The sequence below is a fragment of the Elephas maximus genome, chromosome 5, assembly GCF_024166365.1.
Source record: "Elephas maximus indicus isolate mEleMax1 chromosome 5, mEleMax1 primary haplotype, whole genome shotgun sequence".
NCBI lineage: Eukaryota > Metazoa > Chordata > Mammalia > Proboscidea > Elephantidae > Elephas > Elephas maximus.
Genome location: NC_064823.1, coordinates 50763241 through 50783713, shown reverse-complemented (window position 1 = coordinate 50783713; position 20473 = coordinate 50763241). Strand labels below are relative to the sequence as shown.

The 20473-nt window shown below is 37.0% G+C and overlaps 1 protein-coding gene across 3 annotated transcripts in view; it reads left to right on the top strand.

Annotated features, from left to right (window-relative positions):
* BANK1 (B cell scaffold protein with ankyrin repeats 1) overlaps positions 1 to 20473 on the top strand; it is a 376364-nt gene that overhangs the window by 332801 nt on the left and 23090 nt on the right. For all 3 annotated transcript variants that reach the window (XM_049885624.1, XM_049885623.1, XM_049885625.1), the window contains one exon: positions 14738 to 14806. In XM_049885624.1, coding sequence (XP_049741581.1) covers positions 14738 to 14806 — 69 coding nt within the window. The remainder of the gene's footprint in view (positions 1 to 14737; positions 14807 to 20473) is intronic.

The window sequence follows — 20473 nt, the reverse complement described above, 5'->3', positions numbered from 1 at the left end:
ATATTCATTACAATTTTTTGTTTCATTTTGTTTTGATGTTTATTTTTATTCTGCTTTTATATTGTCTGTATTATCTTTTTTGTTGTTTGTTGCTTACCTATTTACTTGGTTTGGACTCCATGTGTAATGTTGTTACTTCCATCAAATATCTGGTTATTCTTAGCTATGATTTCATATTTAATAATAAAACACCAAAAACATGAATGGAAATGCTACTTTTTAACTTGTAGGATAAGGGGTAGGTAATTGCTCCCAATTTTTAGTTTATGTAGATCTATGGTCGCTATGAGTTGGAATCTACTTTATGGCACACAACAACATCCTCTAATAGTTTTCAATTTTTCTAGAGTAAAATCCAGCTAATTTCAATCTTCCCATATGTCTCTGGATGTCAGCACTCTCAGATAGGAGTATGGGAAGGAGACTGGCAAATTTCACCATTTTGAGTGCACAACTTAACTTATTCTCCCTATTTTCAGTTCATCATAAAAGTCCTGCCATCTACTGTACCTCATGCCCCCTGTCCAGAGTTAGCTATGTTCAATTCCTTCAAAGAATAAATATCCTACCAGGAATGGTTGCCTCATTGCACAGGATTGGAGGAAAAATTGGGGGCTATAACTACTTTAGACTTTCAGTTAATCCTTGTGGTAAATAAGCAATTTAGATTGTTTTCCTTCTCATTCATTTATTAATTACACAAAGATTTACAGAGTGCCAAGTGATAGTTAAAATATTTCTGTGAATTAATTACATAAAATCCCTGCATGACAATAGTATAATTTGTCACATGTGCATATACACACTTAGGCACTATCTTAGTTATCTAGTGCTGCCATAACAGACATACCACAAGTGGATGGCTTTAACAAACAGAAATTTATTCTCTCACAGTCTAGGAGACTAGAAGTCTAAATTCAGGATGCCAGCTCCAGGGGAAGGCTTTTTCTCTGTGTCAGCTCTGAGAGAAGGTCCTTGTCACCAATCTTCACTTGGTCTAGGAGCTTCTCAGCACAGGGACCCTGAGTCCAAAGTACCTGCTCTGCTCCTCATACTAGTTTCTTGGTGATATGAAGTCCCCATGTCTCTCTGCTCTCTTCTCTCTTTTACACCTCAAAAGAGATTGACTTAAGACACAACCTAATCTTGTAGATTGAGTCCTGCCTCATTAACGTAACTGCCTCTAATACTTCCTCATTAATATTATACAGGTAGGATTTACAGCACATAGGAAAATCACATCAGTTGACAAAATGGTAGACAATCACACAATACTGGAAATAATGGCCTAGCCAAGTTGATAGATATTTTTGGCAGACACAATTTAATCCATCACAGGCACTTTAAAGAATGTTAATCTCGAGTTTCTAAGAAATTTTAAAGGCTATTTATATCACCTACCAACCCTGGTGGCATAGTGGTTAAGTGCTATGGCGGCTAACCAAAGGATCTACAGTTTGAATCCGCCGGGCGCTCCTTGGAAGCTCTACGGAGCAGTTCTACTCTGTCCTATAGGGTCGCTATGAGTCGGACTCGACTTGACAGCACTGGGTTTTTTTACCCATCCCAAGCCTGGCACCCTTCAACATTTATTAAATATCTTTCTAATTCAATTACACAATTTAATTTGTTCTCATGATTTTTGTTTCATATGGAGAGGGAACCAATGTTATTATTATTATTATTATTATTTTTGCCTTTAGGTATATAAAAATAGTTCAGATTATTTGCCCCAAAATTCTAAATCAGTAGCAAGAACTAAACTGTAATGAAGTTACGAGAGTCTCCTTCCATTGTTTCTTCCTGTTCTCTTTCACTGAGTTTTACTTGCCTGCCTCTTCCTTTTATGCCATTAATTGCTGATTGTTCTGTTCCTACATTGGGATAAAGATTGCCTCACAAGCTAGTTCTTTCTTGATGCTCTTTGTATTTCACAGGGTAAAAGTCTTTCATCACATCTTTCCCTTTTTTTTTTTTTTTTTCTAGCTCAGGCAGATCTATTAAACAGATTTGCCACAGTTTCCCAGCAAGCCACTCATTCAATTAGAAGAACATTAATTTGCCCCAATTCTTGCCAGAGACCAGAAGTGGTAGCAGATGATGGCACATCAGGGTGTGTTAATGTAGCCAAAACAGAAGGGATATGGAGTAGGGAATAGAGGAGGAACGCAGAACTCCAACTTATTTCAGAAACTCAAGAAACAAGTGGAAAACAGATTAGACAAAGGAAAGCCAGCAAGGTATAGGAAGAACATGTTAGCTGTGCAAAAAAGACTTGTATTCAAATTCAGCCTATATTCCTAAAGCAAGTGACTTAATATATCTGAGATTCAATTTCTTCATTGTAAATTGGGGATAGAAATAATATCTACTTCAAGGATTGTTACAATCTTTAAATGAGATAAAATTAGCCAATACCCAGCACAATATTTGATATGTAGTATACATTCAATAAATTATAGTTAAAAACAATTCTACTTTATCTTTATTCAGCTTCTGGACAGAGAATTACTTTGATAAACTAACCTTAAATCATAGAAAAAGAGTCTATGTGATTTAAGTTTAATCCAAAGTGGTTTGTAGGTGTCGTGGATGGTTTGTCAAGTGCTACACAAGAAAGTGAGACTTACTCAGAAAGGCCCGAAAACAGATAGAAGTTAGTACTCACAGGTCCCAGAGAAGAGAATGCAGCACGCCAGGACTTAGGGCCACACAGGAGGTTGCACCCAGGATAAGGCAACAACCAGCTGGAATTATAGGAGATGGCTTATGTACAGCAAGTGAGGGTGAGCTGGGTTTCTGGTTAGTGCAGACTGAAGTCTTATTGGTCAGTTTAAAAGTTTCTAGTGTGTTAGCATGGGAAAGGGAGGAATTTTATCACAGGCAACCACATAGGGCATGGCCAGGAGGGACAATGAGTGACCGACATAGATGACAGATTGAGTGACAAGATAGAAACAGCCATGTCAGAAACTGGGTGAAGGCGCAACTTAGAGGACTAAATGGGTGCCAAGGCAACAAACTCTGCAGGCCATAAACTGGCCTTATAACTATGTGCTCCCTGGATTCTGGTGGAGTCCGAGGTAAGAGAGATAACACAGCTGGAATGGGAGGGAGAGGGAAAAGCCTGTCCTTCAAAAGGACAGGCTACCTTAATCCACTCCTTACAGTTATTATTTTGTCAATTTTCATGCTAATTTCTAAGTCATGCAATAGACCCACATGGTAGACATTAATAGCCTCACATTAGAGATGATAAAACCAAAACTCATGAAGTTCCAATGTTTTATTAAAGATCATAAAACTGGGACGTGGAAGTTGTGGGATTTGAACACCTATTAATCTGGCTCCCACACCTGTATACATGGCACCACAAATTTCTTTCACTGGTATATTCATTTTTGTATTATTTCATTAACATGTACTTCCTCCTTCTAAGCCAGAAGATACATGAAGAGCTCAACCTCATCTGTTTTTGCACATCGTTGTGTCTCTGGTTCAAGTTCAGTGCTAAATTTATAATATAAACTTAATAAACATTGATGAGTATCAACTGAATGAAAAACTAGTGAATGAATGACAGAAGTGACAAGAATCATGTCAATGCAGCCAGAAAAGGAGACTTCATTAACCCTCTGAAGGATGATCAAAAGACTATATCAATCTATTAATTCCTAGAATTCTCCTATTTTAAACCATTCTATCTTTAAAGCAAGGGGCCCTGGTAGCTCAGTGGTTTAAAGCACTTGGTTGCTAACTGAAAAGATCACTAGTTCGACCCCACCAGCTGCTGCATGGGAGGTAGATGTGGCAGTCTGCTTCCATAAAGATTATAGCCATGAAAATTCTGCCCAGTGATTCATCATGAGTTGCAAGGAACTTGACGTCAATAGGTTATGTTTGAAGCACCACTAATTTGAAGAGGAGAACCCACACAGAGCGGGACAAAGCTCTAGGATGTCCACATTTATGTATCCACATACAGATTCAAACTTCTGTCACACAGGATAACATGTGAGAGAGAAGCTCTATTTTCCCCTATCACCACTACATATTGCCTCCAGAAATTAATGCAGAACTAAACCCATGTTGGTTTACTTTTATCAAGAGTTATGTTTCTGATTTTTCATCCCATTCTTGTTGCTCTAAACCCAATCTTATGTTAAAAACCACCAAAGCAATAACTCATTTTTCTTAGGTGAAAAATTTTTGATGTCTGCCTTCTTTCAGATATTGCAATCTCTCCACCCTTTTCTCTCTGTAGTATCTGAAAGGATCAGGTTCATTAAGCTTCAAGAAGCTAGAGGAATTAACATGGATTTACAATCCTCTTTGGTGACAGAATTCTTGAGTTAAGACAAATCAAGGAAAGAAAATGAGCACTTGGCACAGTATAGATGGATTGGTATTAAAATTATATCTGTAAATCACACAAAGAGATGCATGTCTACTGGGGAAAATTTTTCAACATCAATGGACAATCTCCCATTTTCCCCTCATACAATTCATAGAGCAGAGATCCTTCTTCAGAGTTCATGTGTCTGATTTGGGGTAGAATATAATTTCCCTTTCAATTTTCAATTACTACTGAGTTGCCCGTGGCATTTTTCAGTGCAACAACGTTGTCTATGACATTTTTGAGAGCTACTCAACTACTGGGGCGACAAAATGTCAAGTACAACTCAGTTGCTCTCAGAAATTTTCCACTTGCAATTCACTTACACTTGAAATTGATCACATACAATGCAATTGAAATGCAAAAATAAAAAATACCATTAGGAAAATTAATCCTTATCATTGTGGATGTGCCAGACTGAATGGTCCCTGTCTTCATTAGTGAGGTAATATGGTCAGTAGCCATGGATTTGGTTTTGGTTTTTGTTTAGATTGAGAACCTTGGGTCCTGCTCTCCGGGTGAATGACTTTGTCCAAACCATTTAGCTTCAAATCCTAGTATGTATATCACAAGTACTCTGAGAACAGAATGCCATATTTATCATTCTGTACGCCAAATGTTCCTGTCTTCCTCTATGATTCCCTGCCTCTCTCCTTTCTGTGATATGGTACTGAAAGTGCCAGTTGTTCTGACCTGGGCTCACACTGTCCATTAAAAGGCATCAAGCCATCTTATGTAACCCAGGTGTTTTGATTTGCTCTTTATGTTCTTCTCACAGCAAAACATCATTGTGCCCTGGCTCCCTTACAGAGGCATTGAATGAAAGCTGCAGAGTCCTTTGCAAACCATCTGTTAGACTTTTAGCATAGTAATGATGAACTTTTCCAACCTCATCTTCCAGGAATTCGATTTTTTTATATTAGTGAAGTGGGAAGGAGGCAGTAATCAATACCGGTGTGAATTTACACTAAAGAATTTGTATTACACAGAAAATGAATGGATATCTCTGCAAGCACTCAGATTTTAATTTAACAACAGAGTAACTTCTGGTGTTTTCCCCCAGCCTATGATGTTCCTAGGCTCTCTGTTACATACATCTTTAGTAAAAGTTGTATTGACCTAGAACAGTGGTTCTCAGCCAGGAGTCACCCTACCCCCCAACCTCAGGGACATTTGGCAATGCCAGGAAATATTTGTGATTGGCATGACAGAGGGAGTGCTACTGGCATCTACCAAGAAGTAGCCAGCAATGCTGCAAAACATACTGCAATGCACAGGGCAGCTCCTCACAATAAATAATTGTCAGGTTCAAAATGTCAATGCTGCCACTGTTGAGAACCCGTGGCCTAAATTGTTCCCACTTTAAACCAGAGTAAACATTTGGAACGTTAGAGAATGGTCATTTAAAGATGAAATCATAAGTGTATCAAACTGCTACCTACACATATTATCTTTTCTCACTTTAGGTTTTTTTGAATTCACATTTTTCACCAGGACTATAAATGTGTATTTCTCTTTGACTCAATATGTAGCCAGCCGTAAGAGACAAAGAAAATGCTTCATGGTGTCTGCACACTGGGAAGAGCTTTTCTGAGGGACCAATAGCACCATGTAGTGAAACTCGTGAAGATTTTAAAGCTAGATAGACCAGAATTTCACTTGACTTTGCCACTCAAGAGCTTTGTAACCTTGTGCAATTTACACAGCCTTGCTTCATTTTTTCTAAAGGAATGATAAACTTCACAGAACTTTCATGAATACTAAAACAAATGTCGGCGGTCTACACAGAATATGTTCACAGAAAGTAGTAGTCATTATATGAAAGGTGTTCTATAGAAACAGAGGTGAGACTATCTCCCCAGTTAGTATGGCTTTTACTTCTTCACTTGGGTTTGGTGTGCCATTATACCATCTTGCATAACTTTTTCAAAGTATTTATTAACTACTAATATTGACCACTATGTAAAAAAAAAACAAAAATGGACACAGCCCTGTTCTTGTAGTTTTCAATCTGCATTTCTATTGTTTGAGTCTTGTTAGCAGAAATAATATTTAATGTTTGTTCAAGGTGAGCATAACAAGATAGCTTATCTTAAGTTCAGGGAAACAAATTTTAGAGCACCAAGTTTATCACTCTGTGAAATGCAACAAAGTCCAAACCATGATCTTACTAGTACATCTTAGCATAGCAACATTACCCTTACACAGGAGGGGGAAAAAAAGGCCAAAAAAGTTACTTGGGGTAATCACCAAGCATGAACCAAAAGGTGATCTCATTATAATAGCATCTCAGTCACTACCTAATAAGGAATTACTACCCAAACCACTTTTCTTTAAAACAAAAAGAAAATTAGTTGAGATGTGATTAGAGTAATATCTATACTTCCATTCTTTTTTATTGACTACAAATGGGCAAAAAGAGAAATCAAGCGATAAGCAAGAATGGAGACTTAATTGACTGAAATAAACCCCAAGTCCAGGGCTATGCAAGCAATAGATGTTCCATACATGTTGCCTGCTTGGTAACAAGAGGGAGAAGGACCTAGCAGACTAGAGATTTTACTAATAAATTCATTGTAATGACTTTGAGCTAGTAATTACACAGAATTCTGCAAACCAACTGCCTTCTCTCAGAAGGTTCTAACATCCTAGATGAGAAACATTTATAGACAAGAAGTATTTTTATTTGAATAACAAAGAGATAAATATGCAAATAAATACAATTTGTGCTCTAGTAAAAATTAAGTTCCTTATAAACAGAAAACAATAATTTACAGTGAGTTTCTTGATTTGGAGAGAGGTATTTTATGGAAATAATTTTATCAGACTTAAAATTCCTGTTATAAGTTAGTGAGAAACATAATGTGTTCTTGTCTTAGTCATCTAGTGCTGCTATAACAGAAATACCACAAGCAGATGGCTTTAGCAAAGAGAAATTTATTCTCTCACGGTCTAGTAGGTCGGAAATCTAAATTCAGAGGGTCAGCTCCAGGGGAAGGCTATCTCCCTCTGTCGGCTCTAGAGGAAGGTCCTTGTCATCAATCTCCTTCTGGATTAGGAGCTTCTCCTCCCAGGAACTCCAGGAGCCAAGGATGCACTCTGCTCCTGGTGCTGCTTTCTTGATGGCATGAGGTCCTCCTTCTCTCTGCTCGCTCCCCTTTCCATTTATCTCTTGTAAAATAAAAGGTTGTGCAGCCCACACCCCAGGGAAACTCCCTTCACATTGGATCAGGGGTGTGACCTTAGTAAAGGTGTTACAATCCCACCCTAATCCTTTTTAACTTAACCTAATCTTGCCTCATTAGCCATAGGCAGAGATTAGGGTTTACAACACATAGGAAAATTATAATCACAAAATGGAGGACAACCACACAATACTGGGAATCATGGCCTAACCAAGTTGACACATACCTTTGGGGGATGAAATTCAATCCATGACAGTTCTCCTCAGGAAACAAAAGCATTCATTGATACAGCCATTGAATTAGAACTTCTGTATCACCACATACATGTTTCTGCACTTTCCATCTGTGCCAATATCAAGAGTAGACTGTAACCATATCAGCGACATCCTATTTGCTGGCTGGTCACTTGCAAATTCCCCCTAACTAAAATAATAGCACAGCTCCCAACTTTGTGTCTGCCAGACAGTAAACTACTTCAAGGTGAAAAGCCCTTCATGGCTTTTCATAGGCTGATATGACTGCCTATTTGAGGCAATGCCACCCTGAACATGCCTGTTCACATGTGGTAACCTGTATTTGATAAATTGTCCAAAATTTTGAACTGTTGCTAGCAGAATGAAATGGTGGTTTTAAGCTGATGGGAATGCTCAATCTATCTTGGTCAGTTTTTAAAGGGGCAATTCCTCCCCTCTAGCATCAGTTTGACCACCCAGTATGTATACTCATTGGGTTAGAACATTGTCTTCCCAGTCTTTACTGGCTAGACAAAGAGCTGTTTCCACTGCTGTCTTTTACCTTTTCCCGCTTTTTTGTGATTAGCTTTCATATGCCTCAAATTGGGGCAACAAGGTGGGGAGAGTAAGTATAGGGACTGAATTATAATACTGCCCTTCCTGTTTCTCATCTCTTTTCTCTCTCATCTTGCTTGAATGAATACACCACCATGGATGACAGTGTGGAGACTGTGACTGGGTCTTATCTACCTTTGCATTCTTGGTAATGCACAGCACTTGGCCACAGCCTCAGCAACCTAATGAAAAGTTGCTGAGTGAATAATAAACAGACTGCTGCTGCCCTGTACAGTCTTACCCCTGAGAATCCAGAACAAAACCCAAACCTGTAGAGTTTCTTTCATATAAAATCTCCAATTTCAAGAATGGATCCATCAGCAGTCATTAGGTATACAGCTCTAAACAACATTTCATTTTACACTTCTAATGTGCATGGGACAGCAAGGGGTTTGTGGTTATAATTCATATTTTTTATGAACACTCTCTTATTGCAAACTTTTCATCACCTTACCCACTTATAAAATCATTTGAAATAAGCTTTATCAGATTTTCTAAGAAGTGTAGTAATGGAAGAATCTCTTTGCTTGAATAAGCCACAAATGAGGTTGACATGAAGAACGTTCTTGCAGAAGCAGCCTGGAAAGACAAATAGAGCAAATGAATTCGTTGTGTTTCACCTTCTCCTCCTCCTCAGCTCTTCTGCTAGTTCTGTTTTGCTTAATCTTTTGAATATTTAATACTATGCAAATTTCTTCCATTCAATGTCATTTCTATTCTAGAGAAAATTTTACAGAAGTCGTTCCACCAATATTTAATATAAACGGGGGTGGTATTTGGGACATTTGCATTGTTTGATATTATTTTGAACCCCATAAATTGTGTTTTTTTTTTCTTTATGAACTTTTTTGATGTTTAAAGGTAGTGACAGCTACTAATAATGCTTTCATTATTCTTTCTTCCCAAATTCTTACTTTAGGTAGGAATAGAAAAAATAATATTTCACAGGAACAATGAGTCATCAAAGTTGATGCATGTCGTAATTCTCTTGATAGTTTTTATTGAGCATTGATGTGCTAAAAATGTGGTCAAAAATGATATCCTCCAAGAATTTGAACATACAAGAACAAGATTGTCTCAAGTTTTTTTTTTTTAATTAATATTGGTCAGTGAATTAACTTTTTGATTTTTCTCTTAGTTTAAACCCCCAGGAAAATAACCCCATCGTCAAAACATAGCCTTCTACATAAATCCATAAAAAAAAAAAAAAAAAAAAATCCATACTCACTTACAAATCCAACCAGGCCCACTTGAGCCTGGAATGACATAAGAAATAAGAACTGGTAGTTATTTTAGAATATTATAGCTGACTGAGACCTTAGAGATCATCACATCTAAAAAATAGAGGCCCAGGAGGAGATAGCCATGTCATGCATGTTCTTAAAAGGAAGACAAAACTGTACCCCTTCCTCTGTTCCAAGCTGATTAACATTGTGGTATTTAGATTTTGTTTTCCAATTTTTATATGTTTAAAACAGACTGCCATCCAACTCACTACAAATCTTGTAGTACAAAAAATATATACATTGTATATCAATCAGAGCAACTAATAACCCAAGGCTCGGTTCTCACTATAGCATGAATTTTATATTTACCACTGTTTACCTTTTGTAAAGGCTATGCTGGTGAACATGGTAAATATAAAGAATTTAAAGCTTTTCAGAATAAGAATTTAACTGATGGAGGCAAATTAAAACATTTTACCAAAAATTAATTGCAAAAAAAAAAAAGAAAGATTAACAAATCCTGGGATTTTATATCTATCTGTTCTTTTTCTAAGGCTAATGGAGTGTGTTTCCTTGATAGGCATATTTGCTTCAGTGATAGTTTTGATGGGCTAGCTCTTTCTTCAGGAAACAAGTTCAAATAGGTCTTTTCCCAAGATTACTTCATATTAAAAATCGCCTCCTAATTTTAACTGCGATGAGAAGATAGCGTGTTTGGCAATATGCTAATTACTAATTGGGTACTTGTAACAAAGTGAGTCTTGTCTGGAGGTGGGAAGAGGTGAACTGTTGTAATGGGTGCAGCTGGAGGTAAAATAGGAAGGAATTCCAGGAGGGGGGTGGTTATACAGGTAAAGAACTTTGTACTATGGGCGTGACTTTCTGCACATTCTCCTTTTTAAAAGTACTGTTATTAGCACCTTCATCAGCATCACACTCTCCCATCCCAACCCCCCAAACCCATCCTAGGCTGTCGCAAGTATATCCATTGCTAAGGAGTCCATTCTAACTCATGGCAGCCCCATGTGTTCCAGAGTAGAACTGAGTTCTGGTAAAATCTCAGCAATGAAGTTATACGCTGCTTGTAACTTCTTACTCAATCTAGAAACTGAAAGAGACCATTTATTTAGTTAATATTTATTCTGTTTCAAACATGCTGGTCATTTGTTGTCAGCAGAAAGTATTTCAATGAAAATAGGGTATAACGTGATTTTTAACAAACTAAACAAAGCACAGGAAAAATAATTCCATTTCTGAATACTTTGTAACTGTAAAACTCAGCAGAATTCTTAAAATTTATCTATTAATGCACTTTTTATTTGGATCATTTATTGTCTGAATTTATCTTTGCATTCAGGTTATTTCCCATACTAATGATGGCAGACTACAGTGTCTTAGTCTTAGACATTCTCACCAATTATTGTAACAATATTTGCAAATAACAGTCTATATGTTATTAAAATCTCAATAGCATTTCATTTTTAAAAGACTTTTAGAACTAGCCAGTGGAAAAAATCAAGCACCACTTATAAAAGTTCTTTTAATATCCTGAAGTATATTCACAAACCTTATACCCCTCAATATATTTTATTTTAGGAAAAATGTAAGCCACAGACTCACAACTTGCCAGTAAAATATGTTTTGCAAGCTTTCCAAATACTAATTTGTAGCAGAAAACTGATTTTCAAGCACAAATGTTCTTTCATGTATATATATATTTTTCTTAAAGACATCACACTTTTAAAATACATTTGCCTCTCCTGTTAAAAAGAGGATGACAGCAGCTGGAAAATTATAGATGTTTAATAAATAATTATTGATTTGATGGAATTTGGGGCACTTTTTTTAATTCAGAAATTGTCTTCTGGATTAATCACGGATATGCCCTTAATGGGCAAAATATTTAACAATGCATGAAGTATCAAAATAAAATAGAAAGAATACACAGAGTCACTATACCAAAAAGATTTGGTCGACGTTCAACTATTTCAGGAGGCAGCATATGATCAAGAACTGATGGTGTTGAAGAAAGACATTGGCAAAAACAAGGCCCCAGGAATTGACTGAATACCAATTGAGATGTTTCAACAAATAAATGCAACACTGGAAGCTCTCTCATCTATGCGAAGAAATTTGGAAGACAGCTACCTGGCCAACTGACTGTCCATTCCAAAGGCAGGCGATCCAAAAGGAAGCAGAAATTATCAAACAATATCATTAATATCACACACAAGTAAAATTTTGCTAAAGATAGTCCAAGAGCAGTTGTAGCAGTACATTAACAGGGAACTGCCAGAAATGCAAGCCGGATTCAGAAGAGGATGCGGAACAAAGGATATCATTGTTGATGCTAGATACATCTTGGCTGAAAGCAGAGAATACCAGAAAGATGTTTACATGTGTTTTATTGACTATGAAAAGGCATTCTTCTACGTGGATCATAACAAATTATGGATAACATTTTGAAGAAAAGGTATTCCAGAACACTTAATTGTGCTCACGTAGAACCTGTACATAGACCTAGAGGCAGCCGTTCTAACAGAACAAGGAGATACTGCATGGTTTAAAGTCAGGAAAGGTGTGTGTCAGGATTTATCCTTTCACCATACGTGTTCAATCTGTATGCTGAGCAAATAGTCTGAGAAGCCAGACTATATGAAGAAGAACACAGCATCAGGATTGGAGGAAGACTCATTAACAACTTTCAATATGCAGATAACACAACCTTACTTGCCGAAAGTGAGAAGGACCTGAAGCACTTTACTGATGAAGATCGGACTGCAGCCTTTAGTATGGATTACACTTCAACATAAAGAAAACAAAAATCTTCATAACTGAACCAATAAGCAACATCATGATAAACCAAGAAAAGATTGAAGTTGTCAGGGATTTCATTTTACTTGGATTCGCAATCAATGCCCAGTCGAGAAGCAGCAGCCGAGAAATCAAACAACTCATTGCATTGGGCAAACTGCTGCAAAAGACTTCTTTAAAGTGTTAAAAAGCAAAGGTGTCACTTTAGGACTGAGGTGCGCCTGACCCAAGCCATGGTATTTTCAATTGCCTCATATGCACATGAAAGCTGGACAATGAATAAGGAAGACCAAGGAAAAATTGATGCCTTTGAATTATGGCATTGGCAAAGAATATTGACTATACCATGGACTGCCAGAAAAATGAACAAACCTGTCTTGGAAGAAGTACTGCCAGAATGCTCCTTAGAAGTGAGGATGGTGAGACTTCCTCTCATGTATTTTGAACATTTATCAGGAGGGACCAATCCCTGGAGAAAGGCATCATGCTTGGTGAGGTAGAGGGTCAGATAAAAGAGGAAGAACCTCAACAAGATGGATTGACACAGTGGCTGTAACAATGGGCTCAAGTAAAACGATTGTGAGTATGGCACAGTACAGGGCAGTATTTCTTTCTGTTGTACATAGGGTTGCTATGAATTGAAACCAACTCGATGGCACCCAACAACAACATGCCCTTGATAGAACTGCCCCATGGGGTTTCCAAGGCTGTAAAGGAAACCCTGGTGGTGTAGTGGTTAAGTGCTACAGCTGCTAACCAAGAGGTCGGCAGTTCGAATCCACCAGCCGCTCCTTGGAAACTCTATCGAGCAGTTCTACTCTGTCCTATAGGGTTGCTATGAGTCGGAATCCACTCAACAGCAGTGGGTTTTGGTTTTAATCTTTACAGAAGCATACTGCCACATCCTTCTTCCATGGAGTTACTGGTGGGCTGGAACTGCCAACCTTTTCGTTAGCAGATGAGTGCTTTAGTCACTGTGCCACCTATGAGTCAGAATCAACTTGATGGCAGTGGGGTTTTTTTTATGACCTTGATATTAGATTGGTTTAAAGAACACTAAGTCAAAGACAAAGATCCAAGATAACTAATTGCATGCTTTTCCTAATCCAAGTGATGAATTGCCACTCAGCTGGAACACTGTCACTCCCACCTGTCCCAGTTTGTTCAGGCAGAAAATCCTGGGTGAGATGTTAAGAGAGACAAGAGATACCATGTTGGAAATGCTCTAGGGCTTCCTTTTAACCCTCTCCCTCTGTTTCCTCCTTTACCTTTAAAAAGGAAATTGTTATGGAGGGGTAGAGGCAGCCGAGCTAAAAGGAACCAAGCAATATGTTGAAGTTCAAGGTTTGAGAGTCTAAATTACATTTCTAGCGTTAGTAGCTCTGGGATCATTGCAAAATTACTTACTTTTTAACAATTTAGTTACTTCTATCTGCCTCATTTATAAACACATGAGATTGGACTAGATCTCCAAGGCCTCTTCCAGTTCCCAAATCCCATAATTCAGACTACCCATAAAAAATAAGTATAACTGTGGAATGTTCATTTTCTAAAGTAAAGTTGTAAAGGGTATAGCCTTTTTTCATTAACAAATGCTGGAAGCTATACAGAACTTTGTGGGTGCTCGATAAATATTAAACAGTCAATTTTATCTTTCATCTGCAAAATGGGGTGAGTAATGCTGACTCCTCTCACAGAATTTCTTGTGAGAAATTATAAATGAGAACAAAGCACTTTTCAGATAATGAAGTAATTCACATAAGCTGCTTTAACAGGTCTGAGGTCTAAATAGATGATGCAAGAATAAAGTGTCTTTTTTTATTATTACATCTGTGAAATACAACAGTCTTTTCATCTGTTTAAGAAGAAACAGTCATTATCCTTGCTTATCACCAAAAAGTCAGCATGAGTAATTTCTGTGCAAATAGAATTTTTCATGTGATTTTAACATTTATCACTTTTAACAAAATGCAGCTTTTGTCTTCACCTGATATCAGAATGGAATCGTATCTTGATTTAAGTGGTTTAATGAGGCATACCGTCAGCATCATACTACTCTGCCCTAAGAAAATGCTTTTCAAAATGACTGATAAACTGCACAAATGAGAAAATTGTAAATTTAATAATCCTCCTACTCAGAAATAATTCAATTCAGGGATTGTTACTAAGGAAAATGATGCATTGTATTCTAGCTTGCTGGAGGCTTTCACGGTATTTTTTTTTTTTAAGTTTATGTTCAATAAATAATATGATCTATATTTTTTACAGTGTTCCAACAAAAGACAGCCAGAAAGCAATCTGATAGTGACAAGTTCCATGGTCCTTCTAGGAAACAAGGTATTGAAATTAACTTCAGTTTATTTAATAATGTCTAAGATTTAAAGAAATTTTGTGAATACTGAATAAATTTTCCTGGGAGGGAAATAGTGTGTGCTTGTTTAATTTTAGTTTTAAGTTTGTGTCTTACTCAAATATAATTTTTCCATAAGATCGGTCCGTAAAAATTACTTTAATTAACCAAAATGGGAAATGGCTTTATCAGAACGTTTACAATGACGTTGTTAATGCTGTTATCAAGGCTCTAGGAAGGCCAAGTAAGACAAGTTCTCTAAGATGCCTCAGAGACCATGATTCATAGACTATTAAAAGTTCTGTAGCTTAACTTGGTGGGAGGGGGCAGATGATTACTCAGGCCAGTTTCTCAGAAATCGGGACCACCATGGGATTTCCGGGCTCTATATTGAACTCCAACCAAAGATTGTACACATTTCACACATTCTCCTGCCTTTACTGCTTGATCCACTTTCTGAACAAGTATTTATCATGAAGAGAAAGGTGAAAACTGTAGTCACAAAGACATCTCACACAAGAAGAATATTTCGCTCTTGTTCTACAAGGAGGCAGCTGTGACTAGTTTTCCCTGAAATGCTTATCTTCTATTGAAAGGAGAGATTCTAGAAGGTTACTCATTATGATTTTTCTACAATAAAACCTTGGTTAAAGTTGAAAAATGTAAAAATTAGAAGAAGTTAAGGATAACATTGGCAGGCTCTGAGAATCAATGAACATACACCAAACTAAACCCATAGCTGTCGAGTCAGTTCCAACTCATAGCAACTCTAAAGGACAGAGTAGAACTGCCCCCAAAGGGTTTCCAAGGCTGTGATCTTTATGGGAGCAGATTGCCAGGTCTTTTCTCCTGAGGAGTGGCTGGTAGGTTCAAACTGCCAACTTTTCAATAAGCAGACAAGTACTTAACCACCATGCCACCAAACCAAAACCAAAACCCAAAGCCGTTGCCATTGAGTCGATTCCAACATATACAGACCCCTTACCCTCAACCCACTTTTGAAATAGCTTGAATCCAAAATGATATTGCCTTGAAGTTGTTACCAGTGAATTGCTGAGATACTAAAATAAAGCCAGGAAATTACTTCACAGCAGTCATCCAAATGTTTCTATCGTCGGTCTCCTTTTGTGCCATTGTGGAGATGACTACTGATTTTGCCAACTTCTAACACCCACTGAAGTATTAAAAACTAAACCTCAATGGAGCTACTTCTAGGGCATCATGAATCATTCTACAAATAAAGGTGTGTCCTAAAGTAAGCCTTTATCCATCATTTCAAGTGGTATTTCCCAGGGCAGCATTGTTGTATTTATATCATTCTTCCAGTTGAGTAGATGGTGTTTGAATGCAACACGTGATGAAGCTGATCTTCTAGTCTCCCATGAACTATGTGGTTTTATTGCGCAGTAAATTTACATTCAAGATGCTCCTTTCATTTAACAATTTTCCAATTCTAGTGATTTCATTTTGGGGGAGGGGTAGGGAGAAAATATATCTTTTTATTGGGGAAAAGATATATCTTTTTAATGTCTACCATTATCCTCCAACTGTATCTTCAATTCTCTCAAGAAATAAATGGAAAGCTCCATATGAGCTCATTGTACAATTAGGACCAGAATAGCTACTAAAAAAATCTGAACAAAATAGATAAGGTTATTGCTATATGGACTCCTCCATATACCTCACAGAGCTTTGGAAAGAATAAAGAGAGGAGATGGAAAATTATTTGAAGCCTTTGAAAGGAAATTTCCCAAAAGTCTTTTTATAAATTATTCGATTATCATGTTTTTAATTAAATTCTTCTAAAATTAAGGAAAAATGTGAAGAGGACCACAGGAGGTGAAAGAAGATGACAAACAGCAAGTGTAATGAAGAGATTCTTGGAATACATGATCTTATCAATTCTTTTTCTGGCCGTCCCACAGAGAGCAATATAAGGAAAAGCCGCTAGTATCCATTAAGTCTAGAAGAGCCCTATTATCACTGTACCATATGTATAGAAAAATTATTTAACTGCACTTATAGAAAAGGAAAGGAGAGTGGTGAAAGGGAACAAAGACCTAACTACAAAATATTTTCATGGGTTAATAATTGCCCATATTTTGTTACTTCATTTGTCTCATCAAAATCAACTGTCACTGGATTTTTTAAACTCATTGGGGACTGAGATAGAAAAATTTTAATGGAATTTTTCTCTTTGAATACTTAAGTCCACCTTATTGATGAAGTTTTTGATTAGTGACCTTAGAACAGTTTCCCTAGATCCCTTTAACTTTGGACATTGGTAACTCAGTAGAATGGAACAGAATATTGTTCTATTTGCAAGAACCAGAGAAATATCAAACCTTATGAAATGTTAAAAAAAAAAATTCCTGATGACTATAATCTGCAGGTAAATCAGCATTTCGCATGAGAAAAAAAGATGGAGAAGATTTTAAAAATAAAAGAATTTAGAACTAAAAGGCTTACACCATTCAACCATTTTTCTGTAAACTTTTTTCAGGTATTTATGACCATCCAATTCCTGAGACATACTAGGCACTCAAAATGCTTATTCAATAATTATTTTCAAACATCCTGAAATTCCATGGTATAATGGAAAAAGAAGTATATACTTGTCCAATGATGATAACTTTATATGGTAGAGAAGAACAACAACAACAAAAATATTTGTGGGAGTCAAGATTTTATAAAGGATTCGACACATTCTTTGAGGAAATTATTTAATTCTTCCATTATATGCTGGAGGGAAAAGGAATTATAAAAGCCAACTGTTCCCCACTAAAAATATAAGCATTTCATATGTCCTAGGTTCAGGATGGAGCCCTGGTAGCATAATGGTTAAGAGCTTGGCTGTTAACCAAAAGGTCAGCAGTTCAAATCCACCAGCCACTCCTTGGAAACCCTATGGGGCAGTTCTACTCTGTCCTATAAGGGAGGTTTTTATGAGTCAGAACTGACTCAACAGCAACAGGTTTTTTTGTTTTTTGTTTTTAGGTTCAAGACTGCCAAGGGATTGCCAGGAAGTTGCATTATTGCTAAGTCAAGGAATTTTCCTGAGCAACAGAAAAAATTAATTGTCACCATCTCAATAGAAACTCAATGGATTGCTTCAATTCAATTTTCACGTCTTAAAAAAAAAAAAAAAGTAAGGGAAAGTGTCGAGGTTGTTAAATCACAGATAAAGTTTTCCATTAAAACACAATTTTCAAATCAATTTTTCCAAGTTATTTCATAAATTAGAAAATGCCAGACAGCATTGTCACAGATAGAATATGCTCCCATCCACACTTCCACCTCCTTACCTCCTGTCCAAAACTGAACCTCACAGGGAAGTCAAGGGTTTGTTCTTCAGTTTTACAAGCCAGAGAACTGAATTTTGTCACTGTGATAGGAGCCAATCAAGTTTTTGAAGACAGAGTTGTGTTAACCTACCTCACAAAGTACTGATTTATAACCTCCAATTCTAATCTGTTATGCCTAGAATAGGGAAATAATGCTTGTATTCATTAGGTTCCTGTCAAATCAAGTTTCTGTAAAATATAATTAGTAATTAGAAGGTTACTAGGTGAACATAGATCAAGTCAAAGGGTGCTGGATGAATGTAAGTGTCCTTCATCAAGGCCATAGAAAAATCAAGTTAGTTTTCCCTGCCTCACAGAATTATATAATAGTCTAGGGTCAAGATTGTTCATGTCTTCCATACCTGTTATATCCTGTTCTTGGCTGTACTCGGGGGCCTTTTCTATCTCCACCAAGATCATGCCCATTTTACTAAAATAGTCTTGCCTCTGATCTAATGCATGGTCACAGATGAGGTTAAAGCATTTGCAGCAAACCATCACCCTGTGATCAGGGGTCAGCAATTTGACTAAACTTGTTCATTCACTAATCTGCTCAGCCACACAGGTAAAGAATGGACCTCATCAAGGAAGTGTGGTTGTTGTCATTCTTAGAGAGAAAACCATTTCTTTGAGGGGTGAGGGGTAAGTGGGAAGTCTGAAGAGCACATCCACCCTAACCATACTGCCTGTACCAGTGACTGTGAACTCCAGATGACCATAAGAATTATCTGTAGAACTTCTAAAATTCTATTGCCTAAGCCTTCTCTTAGACATGGATGAAAAGTGCAACAGATGGAGAATAGTAATCAGCAAATAATCTCAAAATCATCATACCAAAAAAAAAAAAAAAAAAGAAAGAAAGAAAATCCCACCAGAAGAAACCATATGTTTCAGAGGCCACATTTGCCTTATAAATAGGTATATTTTATAAAAATAACCTACACAATATATTTTAAATTTTTTGCCAATATTTAAAATCATATATCATGTAAAAATTAAGATTTCCAACACCCTCATTATATAATTTTATCATTTGCTGCAAATATTATTATTATTGTTTATTATCATTCCTTCCATGTTGTTTTTCCTATATTTGAGACATATTTCTTTAAACTCATAATTCTATAAAACATGGGAAAATAAAAGTGTGTCAAGAAAGTCATATTATGAAGAAAAAAATAAACGAAGGTATCTGCGATACTGTATATCTGTGATATTCCAATGTGTTCAATAAGTAGGAGCCCTGGTGGCACACTCAACTGCTAACCAGATGGTCAGCAGTTCAAACCCACCAGCCACCCCATGGGAGAAAAATGCGGCAGTCTGCTTCCATAAAGATTTACAGCCTTGGAAACCCTGTGGGGCAGTTCCACTCTGTCCTATAGGGTCGTTCAGTCGGAATTTGACTCGATGGCAATCAGTAAGCCTTCTTTTTGCATGAATTTTATCTGTCAGGCCCCTGTAGGTTTATGAGTTTGCAATTATTGGTAGAGTGCCTACCTACCAATTCTTCACCCCACACTGAAAATCATTATTGGCTGGTCTTCTTTGGAGGGATGCATGCTCATGGGAAAGATATACTGCGGGAACAGATCTTTTATGCGTTCTCTAAGTGCCTGGTGCTACAGCAGTTTTTGATAAATGTTAAATAATGAAGGTTTCTATAAGCAGGAGACCTGGGGAAATGTAGAAAGTATTACCCTTATGTGGGGAAAAGAGAATGCTGGTCTCTGAGGTATTTTCATCAGGCTGTTTTTGCCAGTACTAGATATATTAAAAAGAAAAGAGAGAAAATTCTCAAAATGTGTTCATTTGTACTCCATAAAAGAGTAATAGTCAGTCGCCTTTTCCAGTATAACTTACATTTCCATTTGTCATATTGCTCACAAAGTTTTTTGTTAAATTCATACCTGGAAAAACTTGTGTAACAACTGAGTTCTTTTCTAAAATGGTGACATGCCAGCAGCTCCCATTGTGGCCTCCCTCGGAAATACCTGTGAATGCAAGGCATCAGAAAGATGGCATTCCTAATAATAGTGAGGACTGAAACTAGAAAACAACCTAATTCTAGAATCTGGGACCAATTCTAATTAATTCTAAGGTTGAAAAAAGGGGATTGAGACAGCTAAAATCAGTAGTCTACCCCTACTGTCTATGAAATAAAATAGTCCTTTGCTCATGACAGATGGTGGGAAGACATTTAATCCCTCCTTCACCCATTAATCCACACTCTATTACAAAGACGCAGATTTTTAAAAGGACACCTCATGCCGGTGCTGGTCTTTCTTTGTATATGCAGGGACTAGTCTT